The 26,469-nt window shown below is 35.6% G+C and overlaps 1 protein-coding gene across 1 annotated transcript; it reads left to right on the top strand.

Moving 5' to 3' along the window:
* Nucleotides 1–7,330: 7,330 nt before the first annotated feature.
* On the top strand, nucleotides 7,331–22,583 carry LOC123522975 (Krueppel-like factor 9). Its single transcript, XM_045300526.2, has 3 exons — nucleotides 7,331–8,133; nucleotides 14,627–14,716; nucleotides 17,214–22,583. Exons 1-3 carry the CDS (start codon nucleotides 7,659–7,661, stop codon nucleotides 17,522–17,524), a joined length of 876 nt encoding a protein of 291 aa, XP_045156461.1. The 5' UTR covers nucleotides 7,331–7,658; the 3' UTR covers nucleotides 17,525–22,583.
* The last annotated feature ends 3,886 nt before the right edge of the window (nucleotides 22,584–26,469 follow it).

Here is a 26,469-nt window from a genome sequence, read left to right as displayed (position 1 = left end):
TGAACAACTATTTTAAGTTTGAATCAAATCCATTTAGTAATAACTGAGATGGAGTGAAAGTGCATCAAAACTTTAACCTGAAACTCTAAGTAAAAGTGGGGGATAATTCATTAAATATTGGTACCAGAATTATGGACATTGTGTTATATGATGAGGGAGATGATGTGGAACAACTACTTTCTGTTTGAATCTAATCTATTTAGTAATAATTAAGATAGAGTGAAAGTGCATCAAAACTTTAACCTGAAATTCTAAGTAAAAAGGGGGGATAATTCATGAAATATTGATGTGAGACTTATGGCCCTTGTGTCATATGGTGTGGGTGATTATGAGGAATAACTATTTTAAGTTACAGAGATAAGGAGAAAAAAAGAGAAAGTGTAAAAAAAACTTTAACCAAGGTGGGGACGCGGAAGGACGCCGACGCCGACGCCGGGTTGAGTAGGATAGCTCTCCATATAGTTCGTATAGTCGAGCTAAAAAACGCAAACATTATAAAGCTTTAGAGCAGTACGAAACACGTTGCGATATACATGTAGTTGAAAATTCCTATCATAGAATTCCTGGAATCTTAGACATTTAGCCCGTGAACTGTAATAACTGGTGAGACTGAATTATGTTTCCGTCACTGTTTTCTGAACTGACCAGTAATGAAAGAAACTGCATTGTGCAAGACTATATCTGTATAGTTACAAAGAACCACATCTGTCCGATTTTTTGACAGTAAATATTTCACAATAAGAGTCGCCTCCTGAAAAAGTTAACTGAAACGTCTATATAGATTAAAGATGTATAGAGGATATTACAGGAGTGTCATATTGAATTTATTAAAAGAGTTGAATAAAATGATAAAATGCGAGGCTTTGCCGAGCATTTTATCAATTTTATTCAACGAGTCAAATAAAATTAATGTGGAAAGTCACAAATGAAATATTCTTTTTATCACATATTAGCTTTTCCTGTCGAAACGTTAAAATTTCTATTTTCTTTAACTATTATAAACAAGTCAATTTGACCAACGTCTCCTATACTATAAACGACTGGTGTATTATCATGTTTATGTAATGGCTTTATTATATTCCCGCGACGTCAAACATGTGATACATCTATTTTTAAAATTGAACGCTACACGCAGATTCCCGCTTAGCTAGCAAAATCACATAGAACACACAAGATCTCAAAGTAGGTTCGAATACTTGGCGAGGTATTCTTGTTCTCCGTGATTATTGGCTAAAGACAATATATCTAAGGTCATTCATTCTCCAACTCCAAGGGGGAGTTGCCAGGCATTTGTGGAGAACAGCTTAAGACTTGTAAGGAACTGAGGGATACTAATGCAGTTAACTGACTCATTTTATCACAGAAAAAGGCGTGAAACTCTACTTTCTCATCAAAAGTTTTACATTGTTTATTGCAAACTCCGACAGTGTTCTTTGCCTTATCGGTGCTGTAGATTGTTTTGACAACACTCCTGTGCAGACGTTGGGTATTTAAAGACAAAGTCGATACAGTTGAAAAGATGTTTTAATTTAGTAGAAAGGTTCTTTGAATACAATTATGTATGAAATTTGTTCTTTAAATACCCTAGTCTAAAATAATACCGTACATTCCTTATAAAACTTGGCATATGGGAAAATTAGACCCATCGTGAAAATCACCACAAAAGCCGATAATACGTTTGGCCAGGTAAATCTGCTGTCGAGACTGTTCGCTAGTTTTCGGCCTACTCCGTATTTCAGGCCGATGTCTAACCCTTCTTCGCCAATGTACCGTTACATTAATACTTTTGATCATATGGATTTAGGGATATTGTTAAGTCTAATTTACAGTGATTGCAAAGATAGATTAGAAAATAGAAACCTAAATGGCTGTTGTTGGTTTAATCAGAATAACATTTATAACGGTATTCTCAACAAACACATTATTATAAAACCAAACAATGACTTTCCAAAAGTAATTTCTACTTTCTTACAATCAGATGGAAACTCGCTTTTATAATACTTTCTTTGATGTTCATGATTATGAAATAAAGATTTTAAGTAGTTTTTTATGTAATCAAATAACTGCACATTTATTATTATGCCGTGAGCGGTGTCCAACTAGCTTAGAATTTTATGCAAGCTCGAAGACCGAAATTCAACTTCATAACTTATTGAACTTTGATCCTAAGCTCACTTGAAGATCGAAAAACGTCAAATTGCAAAATAGCTTTTAATTTGGGGCAAGCCGTCAATGATCAAAATTTATTATATTCAAAAAGCCAAATTTCGATCTCGTATTGAATGAACAGCCTGTTCCAAGATTGATATTGAAATGAAAAAGTCAAATATCGAGCAAGCCACTGGCGCCAGATCAGAAAGAAATGCCTCTGTACATGTTATACCCTACCCCTAGGTATTCTATACTTAGGGGTAGGGTGTAACACGTACGGAGGCATTTTCTTTCTGATCTGGTGCCAGTGGAGCAAGCAATTAGTGTCGAGCCATCTCGAAAATCGTACTAAGCTGAATTTCAGAATAATACTGAAACTGCGATCTGCTCAAGATTCAAAGATTAAAAATCGTGCAAGATCGGATATATCGAAATTCAAGTTTTATGCCCCCGGCATCTACTGATGCGGGAGGCATATAGTGATTGTCCTGTCCGTCCGTTCGTTCGTCCGTCCGTCCGTCCATCCGTACGAAGTTAACCAAATGGGACCGTTTCGTCTAGCATCAATACCCCTTACTAGAATGACTTGATACAAATGCAGATGTAACCTGTGACCATTCCTCATCTTCAGACATCACCTGATCTCAGTTTGACCTTGACCTTGAACTTGACCTCGTTTTGGACTTAGGTTGCTTTGTATCGACAAGGATGCCACCGGGGCATCAAACGTTTATTGAACACAGCTACTTGTTAAAAATCTAAATAGATTATTCTCGGTATTATATTTCAGGCATACTCGAATTTTCAAAGCAATCGAATCTAAAACAGGTATTGAATGTGAAACTATCTTTTAAACAACCAGCTTCCGGGAAAACCCAGTACTGGTGTCATATGAGAAGTCATGGTCGTGAGCCCTTTGTCGGATGCTCGAACCCACGACCCCTGGGTTGAGCGGCCGACACATTATTCTCTGGACGACCGCTCCTCTCAAAATATTTGAATTTCGGTCATCCTGCTGGATCTAATTTCAATTCTGCCTCAAAATTCGGCGAATTCTTTTTACTTTAATTTCGATTTCCGAGTCTGTGCGAAATTCAATGTAAGCGAAATTCAACATCATCCTTTTAAAATTTGAATTTTGATTTTCTATTTCTAACTTGCCCAAAATATGCCGCCTAAATTGTCAACGTTTCTTTTTTTAATTTTGAACTTCGATCCTCAAGCTGTTTAAAATTGACTATTGGCTGTAAACAAATTATATTATGGAGCGTCCACTAATTTATAAATCTGTACATGTGTGCTGTTTAGCGGGTGAGAAGATATCAGTCTTTACCATTAAGGAGCTTAAATTCCGTAAGAATTGACGGAAACATACGAGAATGTTCGAGTCTTTCCGATAAGGAAAAAAAACCTATACTCATCTGCAAAATGCTTAAAAAAGACCATTTTCTTCTTCACTTAGAAAACTGAAATTAGTATGAAACAATAGCTAAATGAATATAGATTACTAAGTCGTTTGCAAAGGTCTTTAAGCACACATAAGAATCTATTTAGTCTTTGATAAACAGAAGAAATTTCAGCAAAATATCCATATTTTACTACATTTCTAATTGTAGATAGACAGACATAAAGTATACGCAAAAAAGACCATTTTCTTTTAAATTCATTTTTAAAATAAAATATTCATAAGAAAGACAATGCATTGAATATTATCACATCGTTTGCAAAGCTAAAATACCTAGAATACTTGCTCCATGAATTTAAATAAAGTAAAGGGCCCCTTCTTTGCGCTATATAAAATATTTTCACTCGTGTGAAAAATCGATGGGTCTAATTTTCCCATATGTATATGTGACCAAAGGTTTAGAGTTTAAGTTGAGCGTAACTCTAACATTTTAGAAGTAATCGCTGAATAAATATAAGACAATTGTTTTTATTTTATTACAGAATAAAGTCTGATGTAATGTAAATACTTTTTAGCAGGCATTATACCGTTGGCAAGGGATAAAATTCACTTAATGTGGATATATTTCCTATGATGTTTAGCAACAGACAGCTTGTGGGCTATCAGATACACGTGCAGTTGGTCGAAAAGGACGTCACTAAATGGATTATCCACGACTTACGATATCGTAACTAACTAACAATACATGAAGTTACGAACCCTTTACGAGGGCGTTAAGAGGTGTTTGGAGATAGCTGAATAACGCTACCTTAGTCTTACCTTAGGTTTATCGCAAATCATATCTTAACTTACGATACGAATAAGTTTTCGAGATAGTGGCCCCTGATTTATTACATAAAGTTAAAATGCCTTCCTTACATATAAGAAGAATGCGTACAATGGCTATTAAACATTCAAAAATTTGTGTTTATTGCGATTACATCCCTTTGATAGAACCACTATATAGCATGTGTCTGTGTACCAGTTAACTTGAGTGTGAAGTACCTTGTTGCTTGCAGCCCTGACTATCTGTTGGAAAATCTAATGATAGAGCTTATATGTCAAGTCTATATGCTAATTCTAATAATTAAACCAAGTTAATTTTAACCATAATACAAATCTGTATTTCTTTGCTATTCATTTCAGTAATGATTATTGAGTTACCCTATGAAAAAGATGCTAATCAGGTCATTTTCAAATCTGATTTGAGTGATTTTCTCAGAAACAATATCAAAAAGTGCTTTAATACGGCTGTTTCAGAGGCTCCGAAAACTTAAACTAAGGGGTATAAATATAATTATGCGAATCTTTAAAATACGAGACAGTGGCTATATCATTTTTAGAAAGCCTGAAATATATATAGTTGCAAATTGTCTTATGAATTTTTAGCGAGCAGTAAAATATAGACCATTTATGTACTCTAGCTTCTCTTCTAATTGTGTAAATTTCTCTCATGAAATTGTTATGACTTTCCTTTCTTCTCTCTATCTACCTGTCTTTCTTTTTTTCTTTTATATTGATGCATGCAGTAAGAATTACCAGCATAAAAATACAATAATTCCTTCTTTCTTCAAGGATACATCTCAGTAACTACAGACTATATAATAAATATAACGCCTATCAATAATAATACTCTTTTGTAACCATCAGCTCTCTGTATCATAGACAGCTTAACTTCGGTCGAGTTCGTGAGTTTCCGCGCGCGTTCGGAAATACCACGGACACGGACAATAAAGAAATTTTACAAAAATCACCAACTTTTAAACGTCCAGGGAAGCAAAAAGACATTAAAATAATTTCAAAATAAAAACATATATACAAAATTTATTGTCTAAAGAATACTTCAATAGGATAATAAATATTCTCAACTTATGAATAAAGTGGCTACAGGGGAAAGAATAAGATACGTACCACAGGTTTTTGCTTATTTATTCAGTAACTATATGCCGTAAACTGAGACTGATAGTGGTGTTTTTTAATCGCCAAGGGAAGCATTAATTCTTCTTTTTAGATATATAATTTTTATATCTTTGTAAAGAGAAAAGAATGACGAACACTTCAATAAGGTGATAAATATTTTGTGTTCATTCTAATAAAAACAATATTTGTTCAAACTTTTTTTCCTTCTTTGTTTCTATTGGAAAATATCAACCAGAGAAATATCGATATCGCCCAGCCAGGTGACTTCATTTCAAGGGGGATAATTTTACCGATAAGGCGGCAAATTTTACCGAATTGTTGATCATGTGATTTTTTAAGATATTTTTTTAAATATGGTACCTTTGCCCAATATTCTTAGTCAACTTGTTTTAAACCAAAGTTGGTAGGATTAGCATGTTTCTCATAGATTTTATGTTGTAAATTACTGCACTATCCTTTTTACTTGTAGCTTATTTAGTAATAGAAAGAGCATTGAAACTCGAGGGTAAACGATTTGTACGAGGGGGCGTAGCCCCCGAGTATAAATCGTTTACCCGAGAGTTTTAATGTTCTTTCTGTTTTGTATCATAGCCATCCATATATGGTAATTGTAGGCGTTCCACATTGCCATATACAGCAGTTCAGTGAGTACATAAAACCCTTGCTTTACAAATGTGTAAAGCCCAGGTAAAATAAACCAATACTAGAGCAGAAAATCAATAAAATACACTTCGCTGTCTATTGTTCCAGACACGTTGACATACTTTCCTATCCAACAGTGCGGTAACTAGCGTGCGGGTATTAAATACCTGCACACTTTTATTTACCGCACCCTGTACTCAGTGTATACGAATTACCTGCACCAAGTTTGTTAAGAAAAAACACCGAGCTATGATACAACTTTTGTTAACATACACTTGTTATATAGTCGGTTAAAAAGCTCATCAGAGCTTATGTTACTTGTAATTGTCTTGCCGACTCAAACTAAGTCTTATCATATCTTATTTTATCTTCAGTAATCGCCTCACTCTAGAAGAGTATACTCGCGATAATATATACTGGTACTGATGATAAACCCGGACAGATGATAAAGTCGAACACCTTGAAAATATTCGATTGCAATCGGTTATTTATAAAATTGAACACACCATCTAATAGTTTCCACTTACAACACCAACTGGTGTAAACAAAAACAAAATTGGTAAATATTCTGTATAAATAAATGACTTACATAAATTTGTATAAAAAATATTTATCCAGAATTACTGGGGAAGAGGGTGTTTTTTTGCGCATGCTCACTGTCGAAACATGAAGGCCTGACATTTGTTAACTTTTCATTACTTTATCAGGAATGACTGTTGCAGCTTTTTGGGGAAAGTTTCAATATAATAATACCAAGAAAATTTTGTAAATGACAAAGGGTTCGAATTTATCATCAGTCAACGTTCATAAAGTCCCCTTTATACATACCCCTTTCAGGCCCTCACTTCGTGTGAGTTTGCTTACTAGATTCTAAATATAAATTTGGATTATGTAAAGTTTTCAGCAAAGGTTAAGCTTTATTTTGATACCGACCATTGATTTCAATTTGCAGAAATAAAAAAGTTACAGGTAAAAAATCTCATTTTCTGTTCGGGTTTATCATCAGTACCAGTATAAGGGTAGGTAGAAGGTGGATCTATGTTTCACAAAAAAAAAACCTTTTGTGCACTTAAACCATTAAACTAAGCAAAGTCGCTAACACATTTTGTTTGGATTTCGCGCCTACTGAATTTCAGTCTCAGCCAATGAGCTTTGTGCTTATTTCACTTCCGTTTGCAACCAAAACACCCCGCCCACACCACGTTGTGCAACAGAACAGAAAACATTCTCTTGGGATTCCAAATGATCTCGTAGGATTTGTTTTTAAAATGAGAGTGATCGTGTTAGGAATTAACTTAGATACGTCAGAAAATTCTTTCAGAACACATGGATGTCGATAGAAAATCTAAAGTACTTGAAACTTGATGGGAAATAGGACATTTACAACACGTGTTGGAACTAAACAAAGAAAGGTCATATCAACAAAAACAGCGATCGTCCGAAGGGCGTGACCTGAGTTTTTCTGCTTAAGATTTGGTTTTAACTCTAATATTTTAGAACAATGACTTCAGAACAAAGTGACACGGTGGATATGGAGGTGAATTTAGCTGCAGAATGCTTGGTTGCCATGTCAAAATCGTTCAGTTTCGAAAGTAGGTCAACAGCTGATCGGACAATGGCGGAAAACGTTACCAAGACAGATGTTGATAATACATTCACACTGGCCAGAATTTTGACAGATTTGAAAAGAGAAAAGCAGGAACTTATTCATGATGATCATAGTGATTATCCCGCAGTAGATTTGCGGACTGACACTAATATAGTTGACTTGAGATTAACAAAAACTAAAACGGTAAAGAAATCGCGAAAACAGAGGGCAAAAGCCACGCCCACTTTCGAATGTGTAACTCGAGAGAGATTCGAGGAAGGTTTATATGATGGTCAGGGAAAGAAAATGCATAAGTGCCATTACAAAGGGTGTCAGAAAGTTTATGGGAAGAGTTCTCATCTTAAAGCTCACTTAAGAACACATACTGGTAAAAGTACTTTTATACCTTAATTGTTACTTGTAACTTTCCCTGAGCAATTGACTTAGAGTGGTGGAACCTATGCTCGCGGTATTTTGTACATATATTATCTTTTTTGAGAAACAACAAAAAAATATTATTTCGTTTTGCCTATACAAAAATATAAAGTTATCCTCCTATTATCGAAACATATTATTGATGTGCGTCATCACGTGACTTAGTCGTCTCGTGAGCTATCGACACGGCATACATGAAAAGGTGAAAATTCGCCCTGAAGGGAACCTATGCTGGCGGTATGTTATATCTGTTAAACTAATGGCGAAAAAAGAATTCAGCAGGCTAAAAATGAACAAACAAGCATATGCGAATATAATATTTAGAACATTACTCATTTATTAAGTGAAAAACAAAAGAAATGAGGACAAAATTTAGTATGTGCTTCTATGTGTATATTTCCCTTACAGAAATGGAGTCACTATTAGAACAAAGCTTAAAAACGTATAATAATGTTATATAAAAACAGAATGTTCAAGTATTAATGATTCAAACAATGGCCGTGAATAACTCACTAATGTTTCCGACACTTCTTTTGTGTGCAGTAAAATTACTCCTCCCTACATCTCAGAAAGAGCCATTTGGACTTTGTCAAAATACTAAGATCAACATCGATCTTTTCATGGTTCGACAGGCACTCGTAGTGTAGCCAGGCGTCACATTCATCACATCTTGCTCTTAAATGTATTTTACATCTGACTGTAATGCATGATTTCTAAAAACCTAACTTTAGTTGGGTTATTTTGACATATTTTGTCTGAGATTTGTGCGACGGATACAGATTGCGTAAAATGTATCGGCTGCTGTATACGTCATGTGAGCGGCACGTGCGGCTATCGCTACGTTTGTTGTAAAGGCATTTCACCACTGGTCGGTGTTGAACAGAGCATGATGAAATATTTTTATCTGTGCTTCTGCAGAGAGCGTATTCATCGAAATACTGCGAGCATAGGAATACCGCGAGCATAGGTTCCACCACTCTACTGTTTGCTTTGTTTTAAGTCCCTGATATTTTCTGTCCCAGGTTGTACTATTGAGACATTTATTCTCTAAAATATTTAAATGTACTAGATAAGGTTAAGCTATTTAACTAAGAGTTGTTACCTTGTAATTTTCTCAATACGCTTTATCTAGGGATTATTATAGTCCAGCTTATTTGATGCAATCCTAGGAAATTTCTAGTTATTGTCTTATGGGCAATTAATATCTCCACTTGTGTCAAACACTCGAAAGACCAAAATAGTTGAGGAAATTTCCATTGTACACAGCAGTATGCACAAGCGACAAAACCAGTCACTTTACATGACTGTGTACTGCAATTTATCCCCCATTAGTTCGAATGGGCCTTTAAAGTTTTGACAGGCTAACATTGCCCGTCACAATTATAAAACAATCTGACCATCGAATTGTTTTGACTAGGGATTATTAAGGACCCATATCTCGATTCTATAATGAACTTGTCTGTATTTCAATTTGGACAGTACCATTAAGTGTTAAAAGGGTTCTTACCAAAAAAATACTGACTGAATGGCAAACAGTGCAGATCATGATCAGACTGCATGGATGTGCAGCAGGCTGATCATGGTCTACACTGGTTGCAAAGGCAGAGTCATTCGTGTCCAGCATGATAAGGCTCTTACTGTTACATCATTAGTGTCTTTTTTTCTTATCGAATTGCTTAATAAACAAGACTTAGTGGACACACACAACCGATAATGTCTCTAGACTCTTACTAGTTTTGATCTTCAAAAGTTAAATAAAATACTAAAATATGATAGGGCTGTCATAAATAGAAACGATATCGATGTATGAACAATATTTTTTGGTCGATCGATTATCGATTCCCATTTTCAAAAATCGATATTTTACAGAGAGAAAAAAACTACCCAAATAAACACTCAGACCCTAAAAAACAACTAAAGTTCAAAAAGTTGTAAATTTGGATAAATGCAAAAAAGGAGTGAAGGCAAAATAAAAATGAAAGATGTTATTAATTTTTATGTATTTCTTTTATTTCATAAATACAGATACAACACAATCAAACAGAAATATGGAAAGTAGGCAATAAAACTTAAAATAGCATTTACAGGAAGGTATATTGTATGCATATGAACAAATAGGTCGTTAATCTAACTTAATAATCAATATATCGATGTATCGTCCATATTTGTCTTCTGATATATCGGTATCGTCGATACGCCTAAGACCCAATCAATGACAGCCCTAAAATATGAGGTTTGACCTAGTATTTTATCATTTTTAGCTAGTCTGATAAATTCAGTGTAGAAAGACACAAATTTAAGATTCTTTTTATCACATGTTAGCTTTTTCTGTAGAAACATCAAAATTTCTTTTTGTCCCTGCTATAGGCAAAGTAGAGTCATCTAACATCTTTTATACTTTAAACAATCAGCATAAAAAGTTTAAAAATATTATTACACTAAGGCCTAAAAAAATTCTTTGTATATTGTTAAGTAAATGTTCTCCTAGACTAAAGTATGATGGCTGATTTGTGCCATTTTTAGCTCGACTATTCGAAGAATAAGTAGAGCTATCCTACTCACCACGGCGTCGGTGTCGGCCTCGGCGTCACACCTTGGGTTAAGTTTTTCATACCAGTCCACATTTTGACAAAGTCTTTTGAGATAAAGCTTTGAAACTTTCAACACTTGTTTACCATCATCATGGCCAGTTATAGGTAAGAGCACATAACTCCATCAAAGATTTTGGCTGAATTATGGCCCCTTTTGACTTAGAAATCATGGTTAAGTTTTTCGTAACAGTTCATATTTTGACAAAGTCTTTTGAGATAAAGCTTTGAAACTTTCAACACTTGTTTACCATCACCATGTCCAGTTATAGGCAAGAGCACATAACTCCATCAAGGATTTTGGCTGAATTATGGCCCTTTTTGACTTAGAAATCTGGGTTAATATTTCGTACCAGTCCACATCTTGACAAAGTCTTTTGAGATAAAGCTTTGAAACTTTCAACACTTGTTTACCATCACCATGTCCAGTTATAGGCAAGAGCACATAACTCCATCAAGGATTTTGACTGAATTATGGCCCCTTTTGACTTAGAATCATGGTTAAGTTTTTCGTACCAGTTCATATTTTGACAAAGTCTTTTGAGATAAAGCTTTGAAACTTTCAACACTTGGTTACCATCACCATGTCCAGTTATAGGCAAGAGTACATAACTCCATTAAGGATTTTGGCTGAATTATGGCCCTTTTTGACTTAGAAATCTGGGTTAATATTTCGTACCAATTCATATTTTGACAAAGTCTTTTGAGATAAAGCTTTGAAACTTTCAACATCTGTTTACCATCACCATGTCCAGTTATAGACAAGAGTACATAACTCCATCAAGGATTTTGGCTGAATTATGGCCCTTTTTGACTGAGAAATCTTGGTTAAGTTTTTCGTACCAGTTCATATTTTTTGTAAAGTGTTTGACATATGGCTTTGAAACTTTTATCACTTGTTTAGTATAATAGTCTCTATCTGTAGGAAAGAGAACATAACTCTGTCATCTATTTTGGCTGAATAATGGCCTATTTTGGACTTTGAAATTGGTTCTGTTTCCATACAAGTCCATGTTTTGTCAAAACTATTTGACATATGGCTTTTAAACTTTGAACACTTGTTTATAATTATGATTTCCATCTGTAGGCAAGAGTACATAACTATTTTGACTGAATTATGGCCCTTTTTGGACTTTGAAATTGGCTCATATATTGCCATTTAGTGCAAGACTTATCGAAATTAAAGTAATACAGGACATTGTTTGTCTAATCTATTTATTTCTTTTGTCTGAATATCCGTGGAAATATTTTGACACCATTCTTCAATCAATTCTTCGAATAGTCGAGCGTGCTGTCATCAGACAGCTCTTGTGTTTATTGCAGTGACAGAATAACAAATGTCATTCGTTATGGCACCTTGACAAATGTCGCCGCGCCAAATGTAGCACCGCCGGACGTTGTTACAGTCTTCTGACATGCCTTGGAATTTTCAGGACTAGTCCAGATTTCAGGCTTTTGACTGCCAGAATTTCCCTCTAAAACTCTAATGAAAAATGGGATTTCAGGCTTTGGACTGCCAGAATTTCCCTCTAAAACTCTAACGAAAAATGGGATTTCAGGCTTTTGACTGCCAGGATTTCCCTCTAAAACTCTAATGAAAAATGGGATTTCAGGCTTTGGACTGCCAGAATTTCCCTCTAAAACTCTAACGAAAAATGGGATTTCAGGCTTTTGACTGCCAGGATTTCCCTCTAAAACTCTAATGAAAAATGGGATTTCAGGCTTAGAATGTAGGCTTTCAGGTTTTTTATTTTTGACTGAATCCCAGGTCAGTATGGTGCCCCACACTGCCATTCTCGCATACCAGAGCTCTACCATGGTTCCCCGGTAGAACCATGTTGAACATCTGATGAATGAGAATGCGCACTGCTGAATGTCGCCCCGTCAGACGTCGCATAATATTAATCAAGTTTGAGACATAAGGCAGTAAGATTTTAATAGTCATATTTGTTAGTCCCTAATGAAGGGTTACCCGGTAAAATTGCTCACTATTACCCCCACTCCTACACCCGCGCTCCCCACCCCTGCCTCTATATCATAACTATTTAAATTGTACTACCTTCTATCACAAATTTGATTAATACTATCTTGTCACTTTGGATGGCGAAAAGACAATATTCGGCTTGGCAACATTTGGCAGGGCGACAGAACAAAATAACGAAATGGTGCAAATCAGCCACCATACTAAAGGCCACAATTTTTCAAAATTTAATGCTTTAAGTCCCAGTGCCAAAAAATCTTAGAACAACTTTCTTCACATTTTGAAATCAGACAGGTTATAATCTTTATACAAGGGAAGTAGTTCAAAATGACTTTTTCATAAGGAATCAGAGGAGTTGTTCCACCTAGTAAGAATAAAATGTGGATCAGTTATTGCTATATCATATACTGATAGCATTTTAAATCATACAAAACAGTAATGGTTTCTATTATATTCTCACATGATAGAAAAGTGGGATTGCATTTTAATATTTGTTTAACAGTGTACTGTTTACTTCATATGAAGTGACAAATCTATTGTAGAACAGTCAACTGCAAAAACCCTAAATTGTATCAATCAGTTAGGAATTTAAATTTAGTGTTGAAGAAAAAAAACATACCTTGCCTCCTTTTACCAGAGGTTAATATTATACATGCAGAAAAAAACCCATTCATGCCTGTTGATAGAATACATGTTGTATATTTGTCAAATGCACATTAATTACACTTCCAGATTTGTATGTTTTCTAAACACCAAGATCTCATAGAATCTCGTTTATTATCTACAATACCATAGGAAACAAATACATATTTTTCCTAGGGTTAATTGCCAAGTCGAGGGTTCAACGCAATAAGGGCGTATCTACTAATAACTATATGTAGATACGCCCTTATTGCGTTGAACCCTCGAAGTGTGAATTTTAATATTTCAGACAACAACCATCAAGGTAATGCATATTGGTACATGTTATATATATACACTTAACAAAATTCCTAATTGGTCAGTTTATATTGTATTACTATTTTGTTAATAATGCATGTATTTACAAGAAATTTCATGTACCGACATTTGAATAGGTACTGCAGCTAATTATTGATTTCTTTTTGGCCGACTCATGGCCAGCGTAACCGCATTAGGCGTTTTGACCAATATTGCATATTTTGCACGTGCAGGGCATGCGCACAAATATGCACTTGTTAGTGTACATTTTTGGCATTACTGACGAAAGCCATACTAGAAAAACACGTATCATTGTGAAATTGACACAAGAGCAACGCGCCCAGGCTGTCGGAATTTTACAACAAAACTCAGAATCGGTCACTTCAATGAATTGTCCTTGGGTTAAATTTTGCCAAAAGAGCGCGGATGGTAGATAACCAACTATTGAAGGTTCTTGTAAAAGGTAATAAGATTGAAAATGGAAATAACCATCAAAGTAACAGCTACAAACAAATTATATCAAAATTCTTTTGAAATTGCAAAAATAATTACACACGTGTCGTAAATGTGTCACGGCTAGCAACATTCCGACAGCTCAATCGCGTTGCTTTTGTGTCAGTTTCACCATGATATGTGTTTTTCTAGTAGGACTTTTGTCAGTAATGCCAAAATGGTAAACGAACACGTGCATGTTGGTGCACATGCCCAGCATGTGCAAAATATGTAATGTTAGTCATAACGCCTAATGCGGTTAGGTTACTTTGGCAGTGAGTCGCCAAAAATAAATCAATAATTAGCTGCAGTACCTATTCAAATGTCGGTATGTGAACTTTCGTGTGAATACATGCATTATTAACAAAATAGTAATATAATATAAACTGACCAATTAGGAATTTTGTTGAGTGTATTTAAACTTAACTTATATTTGAATTTTTTAGGAGAGCGTCCATTTCCTTGTCCGTGGCCATCATGTGGAAAACGTTTTGCAAGATCTGATGAGTTAGCTCGACATATACGAACACACACTGGTATGTACAGAATCACTTACTCTTTTTGAAAAATACACACTATAATAGTTTAGGTTTGCCTGGTCTTAAGGAGTACAAATTTGATAGCCTGTTTCTTAACAAACACCTACTGAATTGCTTGCTAACTATTGCCTAAGGTTGGAAGAACCAAGGACCAATATTTTTAACTATAGCCTGGCATTAGCCAGTCAACAAGTGATTTATTACATGACACCAGAAATTGAATTTCAGTTCTATTTTTAGCTCGACTATTCGAAGAATAGTCTAGCTATTCTACTCACCCTGGCGTCGGCGTCGGCGTCGGCGTCACACCTTGGTTAAGTTTTTGCATGCAAGTACATACAGCTATCATTTAAAGGCATATAGCTTTGAAACTTATTTATTCTTTTTCTAGGTCAATTACCTACCTCTCTGGGTCAAGTCCCATAACTCTGACATGTATTTTGAGCAAATTATGCCCCCTTTTGGACTTAGAAAATTTTGGTTAAAGTTTTACATGCAAGTTACTATCTCCAAAACTAATGCAGATATTGAATTGAAACTTCACATGTGTCTTCGGGGTTATAAAACTAGTTGATAGCACCAAGTCCCATAACTCTGACCTTCATTTTGGCCAAATTATGCCCCCTTTTGGACTTAGAAAATTCTGGTTAAAGTTTTGCGTGCAAGTACATACAGCTATTACTAAAAGGCATATAGATTTGAAACTTATTTTTTCTTTTTCTAGATCAATTACCTACCTCACTGGGTCAAGTCCCATAACTCTGACATGTATTTTGAGCAAATTATGCCCCTTTTGGACTTAGAAAATTCTGGTTAAAGTTTTACATGCAAGTTACTATCTCCAAAACTAATGCAGATATTGAATTGAAACTTCACATGTGTCTTTGGGGTTATAAAACTAGTTGATAGCACCAAGTCCATAACTCTGACCTTCATTTTGGCCAAATTATGCCCCTTTTGGACTTAGAAAATTCTGGTTAAAGTTTTGCGTGGAAGTACATACAGCTATTACTAAAAGGCATATAGATTTGAAACTTATTTTTTCTTTTTCTAGATCAATTACCTTCCCTCACTGGGTCAAGCCCCATAACTCTGACATGTATTTTGGCCAAATTATGCCCCCTTTTGGACTTAGAAAATTCTGGTTTAAAGTTTTGCGTGCAAGTACATACAGCTATTACTAAAAGGCATATAGATTTGAAACTTATTTTTTCTTTTTCTAGGTCAATTACCTACCTCACTGGGTCAAGTCCCATAACTCTGACACGTATTTTGGGCAAATTATACCCCCTTTTGGACTTAGAAAATTCTGGTTAAAGTTTTACATGCAAGTAACTATCTCCAAAACTACTACAGATATTAAATTGAAACTTCACATATGTCTTCGGGGTTATAAAACTAGTTGATAGCACCAAGTCCCATAACTCTGACATGTATTTTGGGCAAATTATGCCCCTTTTGGACTTAGAAATCCTGGTTAAAGTTTTGCGTGCAAGTACATACAGCTATTACCAAAAGGCATATAGCTTTGAAACTTATTTATTCTTTTTCAAGGTCAATTACCAACCTCACTGGGTCAAGTTCCATAACTCTTAACATGTATTTTGAGCAAATTATGCCCCCTTTTGGACTTAGAAAATTCTGGTTAAAGTTTAACATGCAAGTTACTATCCCCAAAACTAATGCAGATATTGAATTGAAACTTAACATGTTTCTTCGGGTTATAAAACTAGTTGATAACATCAAGTCCCATAACTCTGATATGTATTTTAGTCAAATTATGTCCCCTTTCGAACTTAAAACTCTTTTGATATTTAACATTTTGGGTAATAATTTCCTGCTTCTGTGACAATATTTCGAATAGTCGAGCTTGGCTGTCTTACGGACAGCTCTTGTTAAATTTTGACTTATTAACCTAATAAACATGTGTTGATAATACACTGGTCATATGGCACAAACTATAGACTGGCGATTTTTATATCAGTCATGGTAATTATGACAAATATCAAAGCCATGTACTGTCCAGCAAAATCCTATATGTCTGTTTGCTGAGCAGTTGGCTGTTGTACCCCTAGGTTATGTTATCTCCTTTGTTTATAACACATGATTTCATATTCTTTTAACATTACCATGGGTCCGAGCTATCAAAGTAATATAATATGAGCCGCGCCATGAGAAAACCAACATGTGGCTTTGCGACCAGCATGGATCCAGACCAGCCTGCGCATCCACGCAGTCTGGTCTGGATCCATGCTGTTCGCTAGTAGTTTCTCTAATTCCATTAGGCTTTGAAAGCGAACAGCATGGATCCTGACCAGACTGCGTGGATGCGCAGGCTGGTCTGGATCCATGCTGGTCGCAAACCCACTATGTTGGTTTTCTCATGGCACGGCTCATATGTATCAGACTGATTTCCACACTCTGTTTCCAGCATATACATTTACATGAAATTCAAATCTAAAATTTTTTTTTTTTTTTTTTTTCCTTATTCAAGGTGAGAAAAAATTCCAGTGCCCGCTCTGTGATAAACGTTTCATGAGGAGTGATCATCTCAACAAGCATGCACGGCGACATCCCGAATTTAGACCAGAAATGTTAAAACGTGGACGTCACGGCTCAGGGAACAGCTCCTCCGGTCTCGGAGACAGCAAATTTTGGACGTCGCTTGAACAGGAACGGGAGAGACATGGTTCAGGGAACAGCATGTTGAGTTTGGGCAGCACAGGAACGCGGTCTTTGACTCCACAGTTTGAGCTGGGTAGTGATGGGATATCGGATCGGTCAAGCCCAACAACGTCTCCTTGATGGGACTAAACTGTTAACTGTCACAGCAGAGTAACATGAAATCAAATTTTTATTTTTATTTTGTTTTAGAAGATATTGGAACAGTTTTTGATTTATTTTAGGGTAACTGTTGACATAACAAGTTAATATCTCAAAACTGTCACAGAGATTTACGTATGAAGTAACATTTTTTATTAGGTACAATACAATTCATGAAACAAGTATTTATGTAATAAGTAAAGTACATCTACTTGACTGAGAAATTACATATTTACTATTTTCAAAGTTAAGTAATTAGTCAGAGCTGAAGTAAAATGCTTTTCAAGAGGTTCTTTTATGCTGTAACACTTGTGACAACTATTAAGCAGTATTGTTACAGAGTGAGTCTACAAAAGTAACATTCTGATGTCATTTTGAACTTCCAAGATGAGATAACTCTTTCATACATGTTCTTTAAGCTATCATAATTTAGGTGTTGCATCCCTTTGCTGAGTAAAGAAAAAACAACACTGATACTATTATAGACAAGGACATAAACAGACAAGGACATAGATAGATAAAGGAATTAATTTCAGTTCAGTTATGTATCCATATATATAAGAATTCATTGATTAAGTATCAGCTGTTGATGGTGTAAGATTATATTACAGTTTGTATTTGTCTGTATAGACAAAACTGCTGTCGTGAGTTACAACACTTAAGATTGTGGTTTTTTACAAGGATTATTTTAAAGGGACAATTCTCCTTACCTTTTTCCTTCAAAATTCAGAAAGTACATTGTTGTTATTATACACTAGTATCTGGAGATTTGTTCATTTAGAAATGATATACCTTAACCGCCTTTAAGTCCAAATCAGATTAAAGTAAATGAGCCGCGCCATGGGAAACAAACATAGTGGCTTTGTGACCAGCATGGATCCAGACCAGCCTGCGCGTCCGCACAGTCTGGTCAGGATCCATGCTGTTCGTTAACGGTTTCTATAATTGTAATAGGCTTTGAAAGCGAACAGCATGGATCCATGCTGGTCGCAAAGCCACTATGTTGGTTTTCTAATGGCACGGCTCAAATGTGGGCTAAAAATTAAATTTGTGTCAAAGTTGTGTGTTCAGACATTATCTTTAAAGTTGTTTGATGCAGGGTCGGAAGAATTAGTTTTACTTTTAAAAAGTATTTGATAGAGTTTTGTTTTCACTTATTATTTGATGTGTTAAATTAATTCTTAATTAAGGCAGTTTAGCATGTTCAGTATGAAAAACAATTCTTCAATGAAGAATTTTATTCAACTTTTAAAAGCTTCAGGACATGCTAAGAAAATTTGGCAAGTAAAAAGATAAAGACATGTACTAGATTTTTTGCTAGATTAATTTGAAAAAAAAAATGGACCTAAAGAAAGTTTTTATAATGGGAATTACAGCAAAATGACATTCACTTATAGGCTATCAAGCTTTCAGTGTTGCCGTCAACATCACATCTTGGTTAAAGTTTTGCATGCAAGTTCATATCCCAGCAAACATTGCATGTATTGGGTAGAAACTTCACGCAAGGCTTCCTAGACATCACACCTGCTAAAATATCCAAGTTAGATGTCAGTTTGGTTATATTTAATAGAAATTAAGACCCTTTATCGACGTAGAAAAGTTAGTTCAAGTTTGTCATACATCTAGCAAGCTGTTTCAGTAACACCTGTATATATGAGGCGCGCCATGAGAAAACCAACATAGTGGCTTTGCGACCAGCATGGATCCAGACCAGCCTGCGCATCCGCGCAGTCTGGTCAGGATCCATGCTGTTCGCTTTCAAAGCCTATTGTAATTAGAGAAACTGTTAGCGAACAGCATGGATCCTGACCAGGATGCGCAGGCTGGTCTGGATCCATGCTGGTCGCAAAGCCACTATGTTGGTGTTCTCATGGCACGGCTCATATATATTACAGTAATGGAATGAACTTACACAGTGCTTCTCAGTCATTAGCCTTACTGAAATAACCAGTGAGATAACTTTTTAAAAGATGAATTTTAATGTTAGTACAAATTATGGTCCTTTCTCGACTAATATATGGTATAAGTATAGCGTGCAACTAACTGTCGAGCTGTATCTCAGGAATACCAGTATGTGCTATATGAAACAGCTTCTGATATCAGAGTTTCCATTGACAACAGTGATATGTCTTTCATATTTATCTTTTTTTCTACTGAGCTTTTATGTCTTCATTAATGGATTAGGTTGAAATATTGAAGCCATGTAACATGTTAAAAGGTTAGAGTTTGTTGATGTATTTGTGTGCTTATAAACATATATAATACCTTCATGTACAATATTGGACTGTTTCTTTTTTAGCTTTGCATTAATATTTGTTTTGTTTTGTTTTGTTTTGTTTTGTTTGCCATGTAATCACTTTGTTTATCTTTATCTTCCGTAATATGTTAATGATCTCCAGGGTTGTAAATAATAATCATTCGCATTATTATTTGTAAAATATTTCACTTTAATCATCGTCATCATCATCATCATTTTTGTCTTCATAAGTTTTATTTTTTACCTGTATTGATATTTTGTTGATCATCATCTTTGTATCGGAACATCAAAATTATTTAAGGCATAATCAACATCAAAAATTAACATCATCATCAGCATCATTATCATAAATAAAAAGCAACAATAGCAACTTTGAAATGATGCAATAATAAATTTCCAATTTTCAAATCTTGTGGAAAGTTCGATTTTCTTTCAGAACAGTAGGGAAAAAATCTAACTTTTCTCCTGTCTTTTTATTGACTGTTTAGTATATCATGAAGTTTTACCACAGATGTGCAGACTCAATCAACATTAAAAGCTGTGGTCAGGGAATATAACTATAAAAATGTAAAACAATCGTCATTACATATGTAGTAACATGCCTTAACATGACAAAATGTTGTACATAGTTCCAGTGTATTTGTATACACACTTTGATATACTAGTAGTTCCATTAGAAGAGTTTATGAATTTTCCATGTTAAGTGTGAAATCGTTTTCATTGGATTCCGTTTTACCATCTGTGATCATTTTGTAAATAGAAACATGAGATTTTCCCAACGAATGTATTGTGCTACACTGTTAGAGCTCTGTGCTGTGCAGAAAGAAAGTAAACTGTATTTCATTATAACAAAAAAGTTCTTTATGTACGTCTTCTAGATTTTGGTAATTTAGATCAATTTCAGTCCCTCATAGCCTCAAGCACTGTTTTATCTCAAACATTTCTAATAAGTACAGATCAAACTCTGTGCAGTCTCTCATACAGTTGTCTTCTCTTGCCACCAGGGGAGATAATTATTGACTGAACTTATCAAATTTTGTTATAAACTGATGTGTCAAATTCAGAAAATTTCTTTATCAGCAGAATGAAACTGGCCTTTGTAAACTCTGTTTTTGAAGTTAAATACATTATCCATTTTCCTTGTATGTAGACATTCCAATAATTTGTAGACAGACCCATATTTCTCTGTCATTTCTTTCTGCAGAAATACATGCTTAGGTCTGAGCATACTTGATACAATATTTTTTTCAAGCCAGAAAAAAGTTGTTCAGAGGGCAATTTAATTTCCTGTATACTAGTACTGTAAAGTCACTGTCTTTCGTGGACTGGCTTGAGTACATCTACAACAGAACCTGTATTTATGTTCACCTGTATTAAGCAAGAACTTGCTTTAAGCAGCCAGTCAGCAAATTTCCCAAATTAACATTAGTATATGCCAGTTTTGGAAAACTATAGTTTTGCATTGACTGATAATAGGGGCAGTAAAATTCATTGTAAATAGTTATTTGCTGGGTGATATTATTTCCCACTATGTTAACTGATAGTTCAAATAAATTCTAAGCTCATGATTTAACATTTCTTGACTTTATTGCTATGTCTTTGCGAAGGATCTTGAACACTTTGATTTTAAAAAAATGAACATATTTTGATCCACTTTGCAGATCTCTAGTTTTAAGTTCTACTGCCATCTGCCTTTAGTAGTCACATTGTCTCACAGTCTTGGCTGGTTGATTTATGATGTTGATTGTTAACTTTTAACCCTTGCCGGGCTAAATTTCTGTAATGAACTTGTCCATCTTTCATTGTGGGCAGTATCATTAACTGTTACATTAGGTGCTTAGCAAAATGATACTGACTGACTTGTGAACAGTGTAGATCATGATCAGACTGCACTGATGTGTAGGCTGATCATAATCTACACTGGTCGCAAAGGCAGCATCAATTATGTCCAGCATGATAAGGGTTAGGGCAAGTGATTTTGCCTTTGCAACTAGTGCAGACCAAGATCAGCCTGCACATCCGTTTTCATTGAACACCCCTTAGAATAATAACTGGTACTACCCTATTTGAATGATGGACCAGTCCATTTTAGGAATCTAGCAGGGTAAAGGTAAAGATAATTTTAGACTTTTTTGGAAGGTACGCTGCATACAGTTTATCTACGTGATATGACTACGGTCAAACTTTGTTTATGCAACAGAAATAGACTTTTGGTTAAAAAAATTATGATTTAAAGGTATTTAAACTGTCCTGATAATCTTTAGCATTAGTGATTGCCATATTTGAATTACTGTATGTGTAGCACAGGGATTTTACATTAAACTGTGATGTGCTAATAAACCATTGGGCTTCTCGTTCACTTACAGACATACATAACATCATGTAAAAATACATTTTGTTAGCCATATGTTGCCTTAATATATATATACATTATATTATGTTTTCTCTATATTTGTTGATTTTAAAAATGTTTTATCTAAGATAGTAGACCTTGTAAATGAATAAAAACTTTTCATTGTCATCAACTTACAGTTTGGAAGAATCATTGTATATTTTACATGTTAAAATGTGTTCTGATTAACCTATGAATTGCCACCTGCTACAGAGTTTTCCTTATATATCATCATTATACATTTCATCTGTATAAATTTCATTTTTATCATTGAATAATGAGTTTGAGACTTGGCAAGACCAGTTTCTTACAAGTGTATTTTGTCAAAAAATAATAACTTAGAAAGTAATACTGGATATTTTATGAACCAAAAAATAAATGTGAAGTTTGAATATGTTTTTTGTTGTTTCATAAAGGAATCTGATGGCATAATAAGTAAAGGGGCAGTGCTAATTTTTTGTCTCACCCACTTTTAGTGGAAGCGAGACTAAGCAATCCAAATACGGGCGGCGGCGACAGCGCCAACAATTAGGAATAACTCAAAAACCGTTACATACATTTCTTTTAAGCCTTGTAGGATGATTTAGAAACTAATTTTACACCCCAATGGTGAGTCCTGGCCTCCTAGTGACCTTGACCTTGAAGATTTTTAGCTCAAGGTGTGTTATTGTGACCAGTCATTGTCCGGCATGTGGTGTCTGTCGTCCGTCACAATTTGCCTTGTGAACACTCTGAAAGCCACAGTTGTGACCTAATATTTATGAAACTTGGTCAGAATGTTTGTCTTGATGATCTCTAGGTCAAGATCGAAACTGGGTAGTGTGGGGTCAAAAACTAGGTCAGAAGGCCAGATCAAAGGAAAAGCTTGTGAACACACTAGAGGTCACAGTTGAGACTCAATCTTTATGAAACTTGGTCAGAATGTTTGTCTTTATGATCTCTAGGTCAAGTTTGAAACTGGGTCAAGTGGGGTGAAAATCTACGTCAGTAGGCCAGATCAAAGGAAACTCTTGTTAACACTCTAGAGACCACAATTTAAATTTGAAACTCCTGAGAGTTAGTCAGAATGTTTGTCTTGATGATCTATAGGTCAAGTACGAATCTTGGTCATGTCGGATCAAAAACTAGGTCAACTGGTCAAATCAAAGGAAAAACTTGTGAACACTCTAGAGGCCACAGTTGTGATCCAGTCTTTATGAAACTTGGTCAGAATGTTTGTCTTGATGATCTCTAGGTCAGGTTCGAATCTGGGTCATGTTGGGTCAAAAACTAGGTCAGTAGGCCAGATCAAAAGGAAAAGCTTGTGAACTCTATCGAGGCCACAGTTGTGATGCAGTCTTTATGAAACTTAGTCAGAATGTTTGTCTTGATGATCTCTAGGTCAGGTTCGAATCTGGGTCAAAAACTAGGTCAGTAGGCCAGATCAAAAGGAAAAGCTTGTAAACTCTTTCTAGGCCACAGTTGTGAAGCAATCTTTATGAAACTTAGTCAGAATGTTTGTCTTGATGATCTCTAGGACAAGTTCGAAACTGGGTCAGTAGGGGTCAAAAACGAGGTCATTAGGCCAGATCAAATGAAAAGCTTGTGAACACTCTAGAGGCCACAGTTGTGACTCAATTTTTATGAAACTTAGTCAGAATGTTTGTCTTTATGATCTCTAGGTTAAGTTCGAATCTTGGCCATGTGGGTTCAAAAACCAGGTCAACCGGTAAAATCAAACACTCTAGAGGCAACAATTGTGACTCAATCTTTATGAAACTTGGTCAGAATGTTTGTCTTCATGATTTCAAGGTTATATTCAAAACTGGGTTATGTGGAGACAAAAACTAGGTCACTATGCCAGATCAAAGGAAGATCTTGTTAACACTCTAGAGATCACAATTTATGTTTGAAACTCGTGAGAATTAGTCAGAATGTTTGTCTTGATGATCTATAGGTCAAGTTTGAATCTGGGTCATGTAGGATCAAAACTATGTCACCCTGTCAAATCAAAGGAAAAGCTTGTGAACACTCTAGAGGCCACAGTTGTGACTCAGTCTTTATGAAACTTGGTCAGAATGTTTGTCTTGATGATCTCTAGATCAAGTTTAAAACTGGGCCATGTGGGGTCAACAACTAGGTCATTAGGCTAGATCAAAGGAAAATCTTGTTAACACTCTAGAGACCACAATTTTAAGTTTGAAACTCCTGAGAAGTAGTCAGAATGTTTGTCTTGATGACCTATAGGTCACATTCGAATTCGGGTCAGGTGGGATCAAAAACTAGGTCATTTGGTCAAATCAAAGGAAAAGCTTTGAACACTCTAGAGGTCACAGTTGTGGCCCAATCTTTATGAAACTTGGTCAGAATGTTTGTCTTGATGATCTCTAGGTCAAATTCGAAACTTGTTCATGTTTGGTCAAAAAGTAGGTCAATAGGCCAGATCAAAGGAAAATCTAGTGAACACTCTAGAGTCCATGGTTTAAGTTTGAAACTCCTGAGAAGTGGTCGGATTGTTTGTCTTAATCACCTCTAGGTCAAGATCGAATCTGGGTCATATGGGTCAAAACTAGGTCACCCGATCAAATCAAAGGAAAAACTTGTTAACACTCTAGTGGTCACAGTTGTGACCCTATCTTTATGAAACTTGGTCAGAATGTTTGTCTTTATGATTTCTAGGTCAAGTTTGAAACTGGGTCATTTTGGGTTAAAATCTATGTCAGTAGGCCAGGTCAACTCTGGTGAGTGATATAGGGCCATCATGGCCCTCTTGTTTTGACGCCTTTGAAAATTCACAAAAATGAAAATTTCTCGAAAGCCTATACAATGATTGCTTTGAAAACTTGTAGGATGGTCCAGAAACTCATTTTACACCTCCACGGTCCAACAGCCGAGAGCGCTGTTCTTGCGACAGCTCTTGTTAATAAATTTGTCTGTCCATCTGGATCCTGTAATTACATGAAAATTGTTTCACTGGAAATATGACTGTTAGGTAGTTGAACCCTAAATGTCCAATAGTGTGTGTGCAAGAGAGACAAACCTATCATTAAAGAAGTAATTGACTGGGTCGAAACATTAAAGCCATCTCATCGATAAACTTAAATCAATAGCATACATATGTATGACACTTGATAGGTCCAAGTTCGAGTTCCTGTTTGGTCACCTCGCACAAGTGCTGGTATTGGACAACTTAGAGCCCTTACAGTGACGGGCATGGGCGAGTACGACTGCACTTCCGGTGTTACCGACATCTGTGGACAACTTCATTTCCTGTTTGATTAAAGACTGGCTATGTTCTTTAACTACAACATAACTTAGTCGCAGTTCCATCTGAACTTGTCTTACACCAAATAAATGAACAAGCCATCTATTACACTCATGATCTACAAACAAGCTCTTATAAATTCTCATGCTAACCACTGCAACTCGCTCCCCGAGGACCTGAAAAAATAGTTTCTCTTGAATTCGAACATTTCAGCCAGGCAGTATGCATGAAATGTTGAACACGTGTCCCCTAAAAAGTCTGCTGTATTTTTAACCTGCTTTTAAATACAACCTGAATATACGTATTTATGCTTTTCTTCCTTTTCTGTCTTGTCGTTTTTAGCTCGACTAATCGAAGAATAGGGGAGCTATCCTTCTCGCCCCAGCGTCGGCGTTAGCGTTAGCGTGGGCGTCACACAAATGTTAAAGTTCGCGTACCACCCCAAATATTTTCAAAGTCCATTGAGATATTGCTTTCATATTTTGCATACTTGTTTACCATCATGACCCCAGTCTGTAAAAAGGAGGAGGCAACTCTATCAAGCATTTTGACTGAATTATGGCCCCTCTTCGACTTAGAATAAATGTTAAAGTTTGCGTACCACCCCAAATATTCTCAAAGTCCATTGAGATATTGCTTTCATATTTTGCATACTTGTTAACCATCCTGACCCCAGTCTGTAAAAAGGAGGAGGCAACTCTATCAAGCATTTTGACTGAATTATGGCCCCTTTTCAACTTAGAATAAATGTTAAAGTTTGCGTACCACCCCAAATATTTTCAAAGTCCATTGAGGTATTGCTTTCATATTTTGCATACTTGCTTACCATCATGACCCCAGTCTGTTAAAAGGAGGAGGTAACTCTGTCAAGCATTTTGACTGAATTATGGCCCCTTTTTGACTTAGAATATGCTTATTGTAATGTTAAAGTTTTACTCATTGCTTATACTATACTATCAAGCACTGAGAATAGTCGAGCGCGCTGTCCACTGACAGGTCTTGTTTTGTCCCTTGCGAGGGGTTTGTCTATATGG

The sequence above is a fragment of the Mercenaria mercenaria genome, chromosome 8 (genome assembly GCF_021730395.1).
Source record: "Mercenaria mercenaria strain notata chromosome 8, MADL_Memer_1, whole genome shotgun sequence".
Lineage (NCBI taxonomy): Eukaryota > Metazoa > Mollusca > Bivalvia > Venerida > Veneridae > Mercenaria > Mercenaria mercenaria.
This window is presented reverse-complemented; position numbering and strand designations above follow the sequence as displayed.

Bases quoted from the DNA above. Each gene is read 5' to 3' on its own strand.
- LOC123522975 (XM_045300526.2), top strand. From the start codon at position 7,659: ATGACTTCAGAACAAAGTGACACGGTGGATATGGAGGTGAATTTAGCT. The intron at 8,134-14,626 runs GTAAAAGTACTT...TGAATTTTTTAG, and splicing joins TCACTTAAGAACACATACTG to GAGAGCGTCCATTTCCTTGT. The intron at 14,717-17,213 runs GTATGTACAGAA...TCCTTATTCAAG, and splicing joins ACATATACGAACACACACTG to GTGAGAAAAAATTCCAGTGC.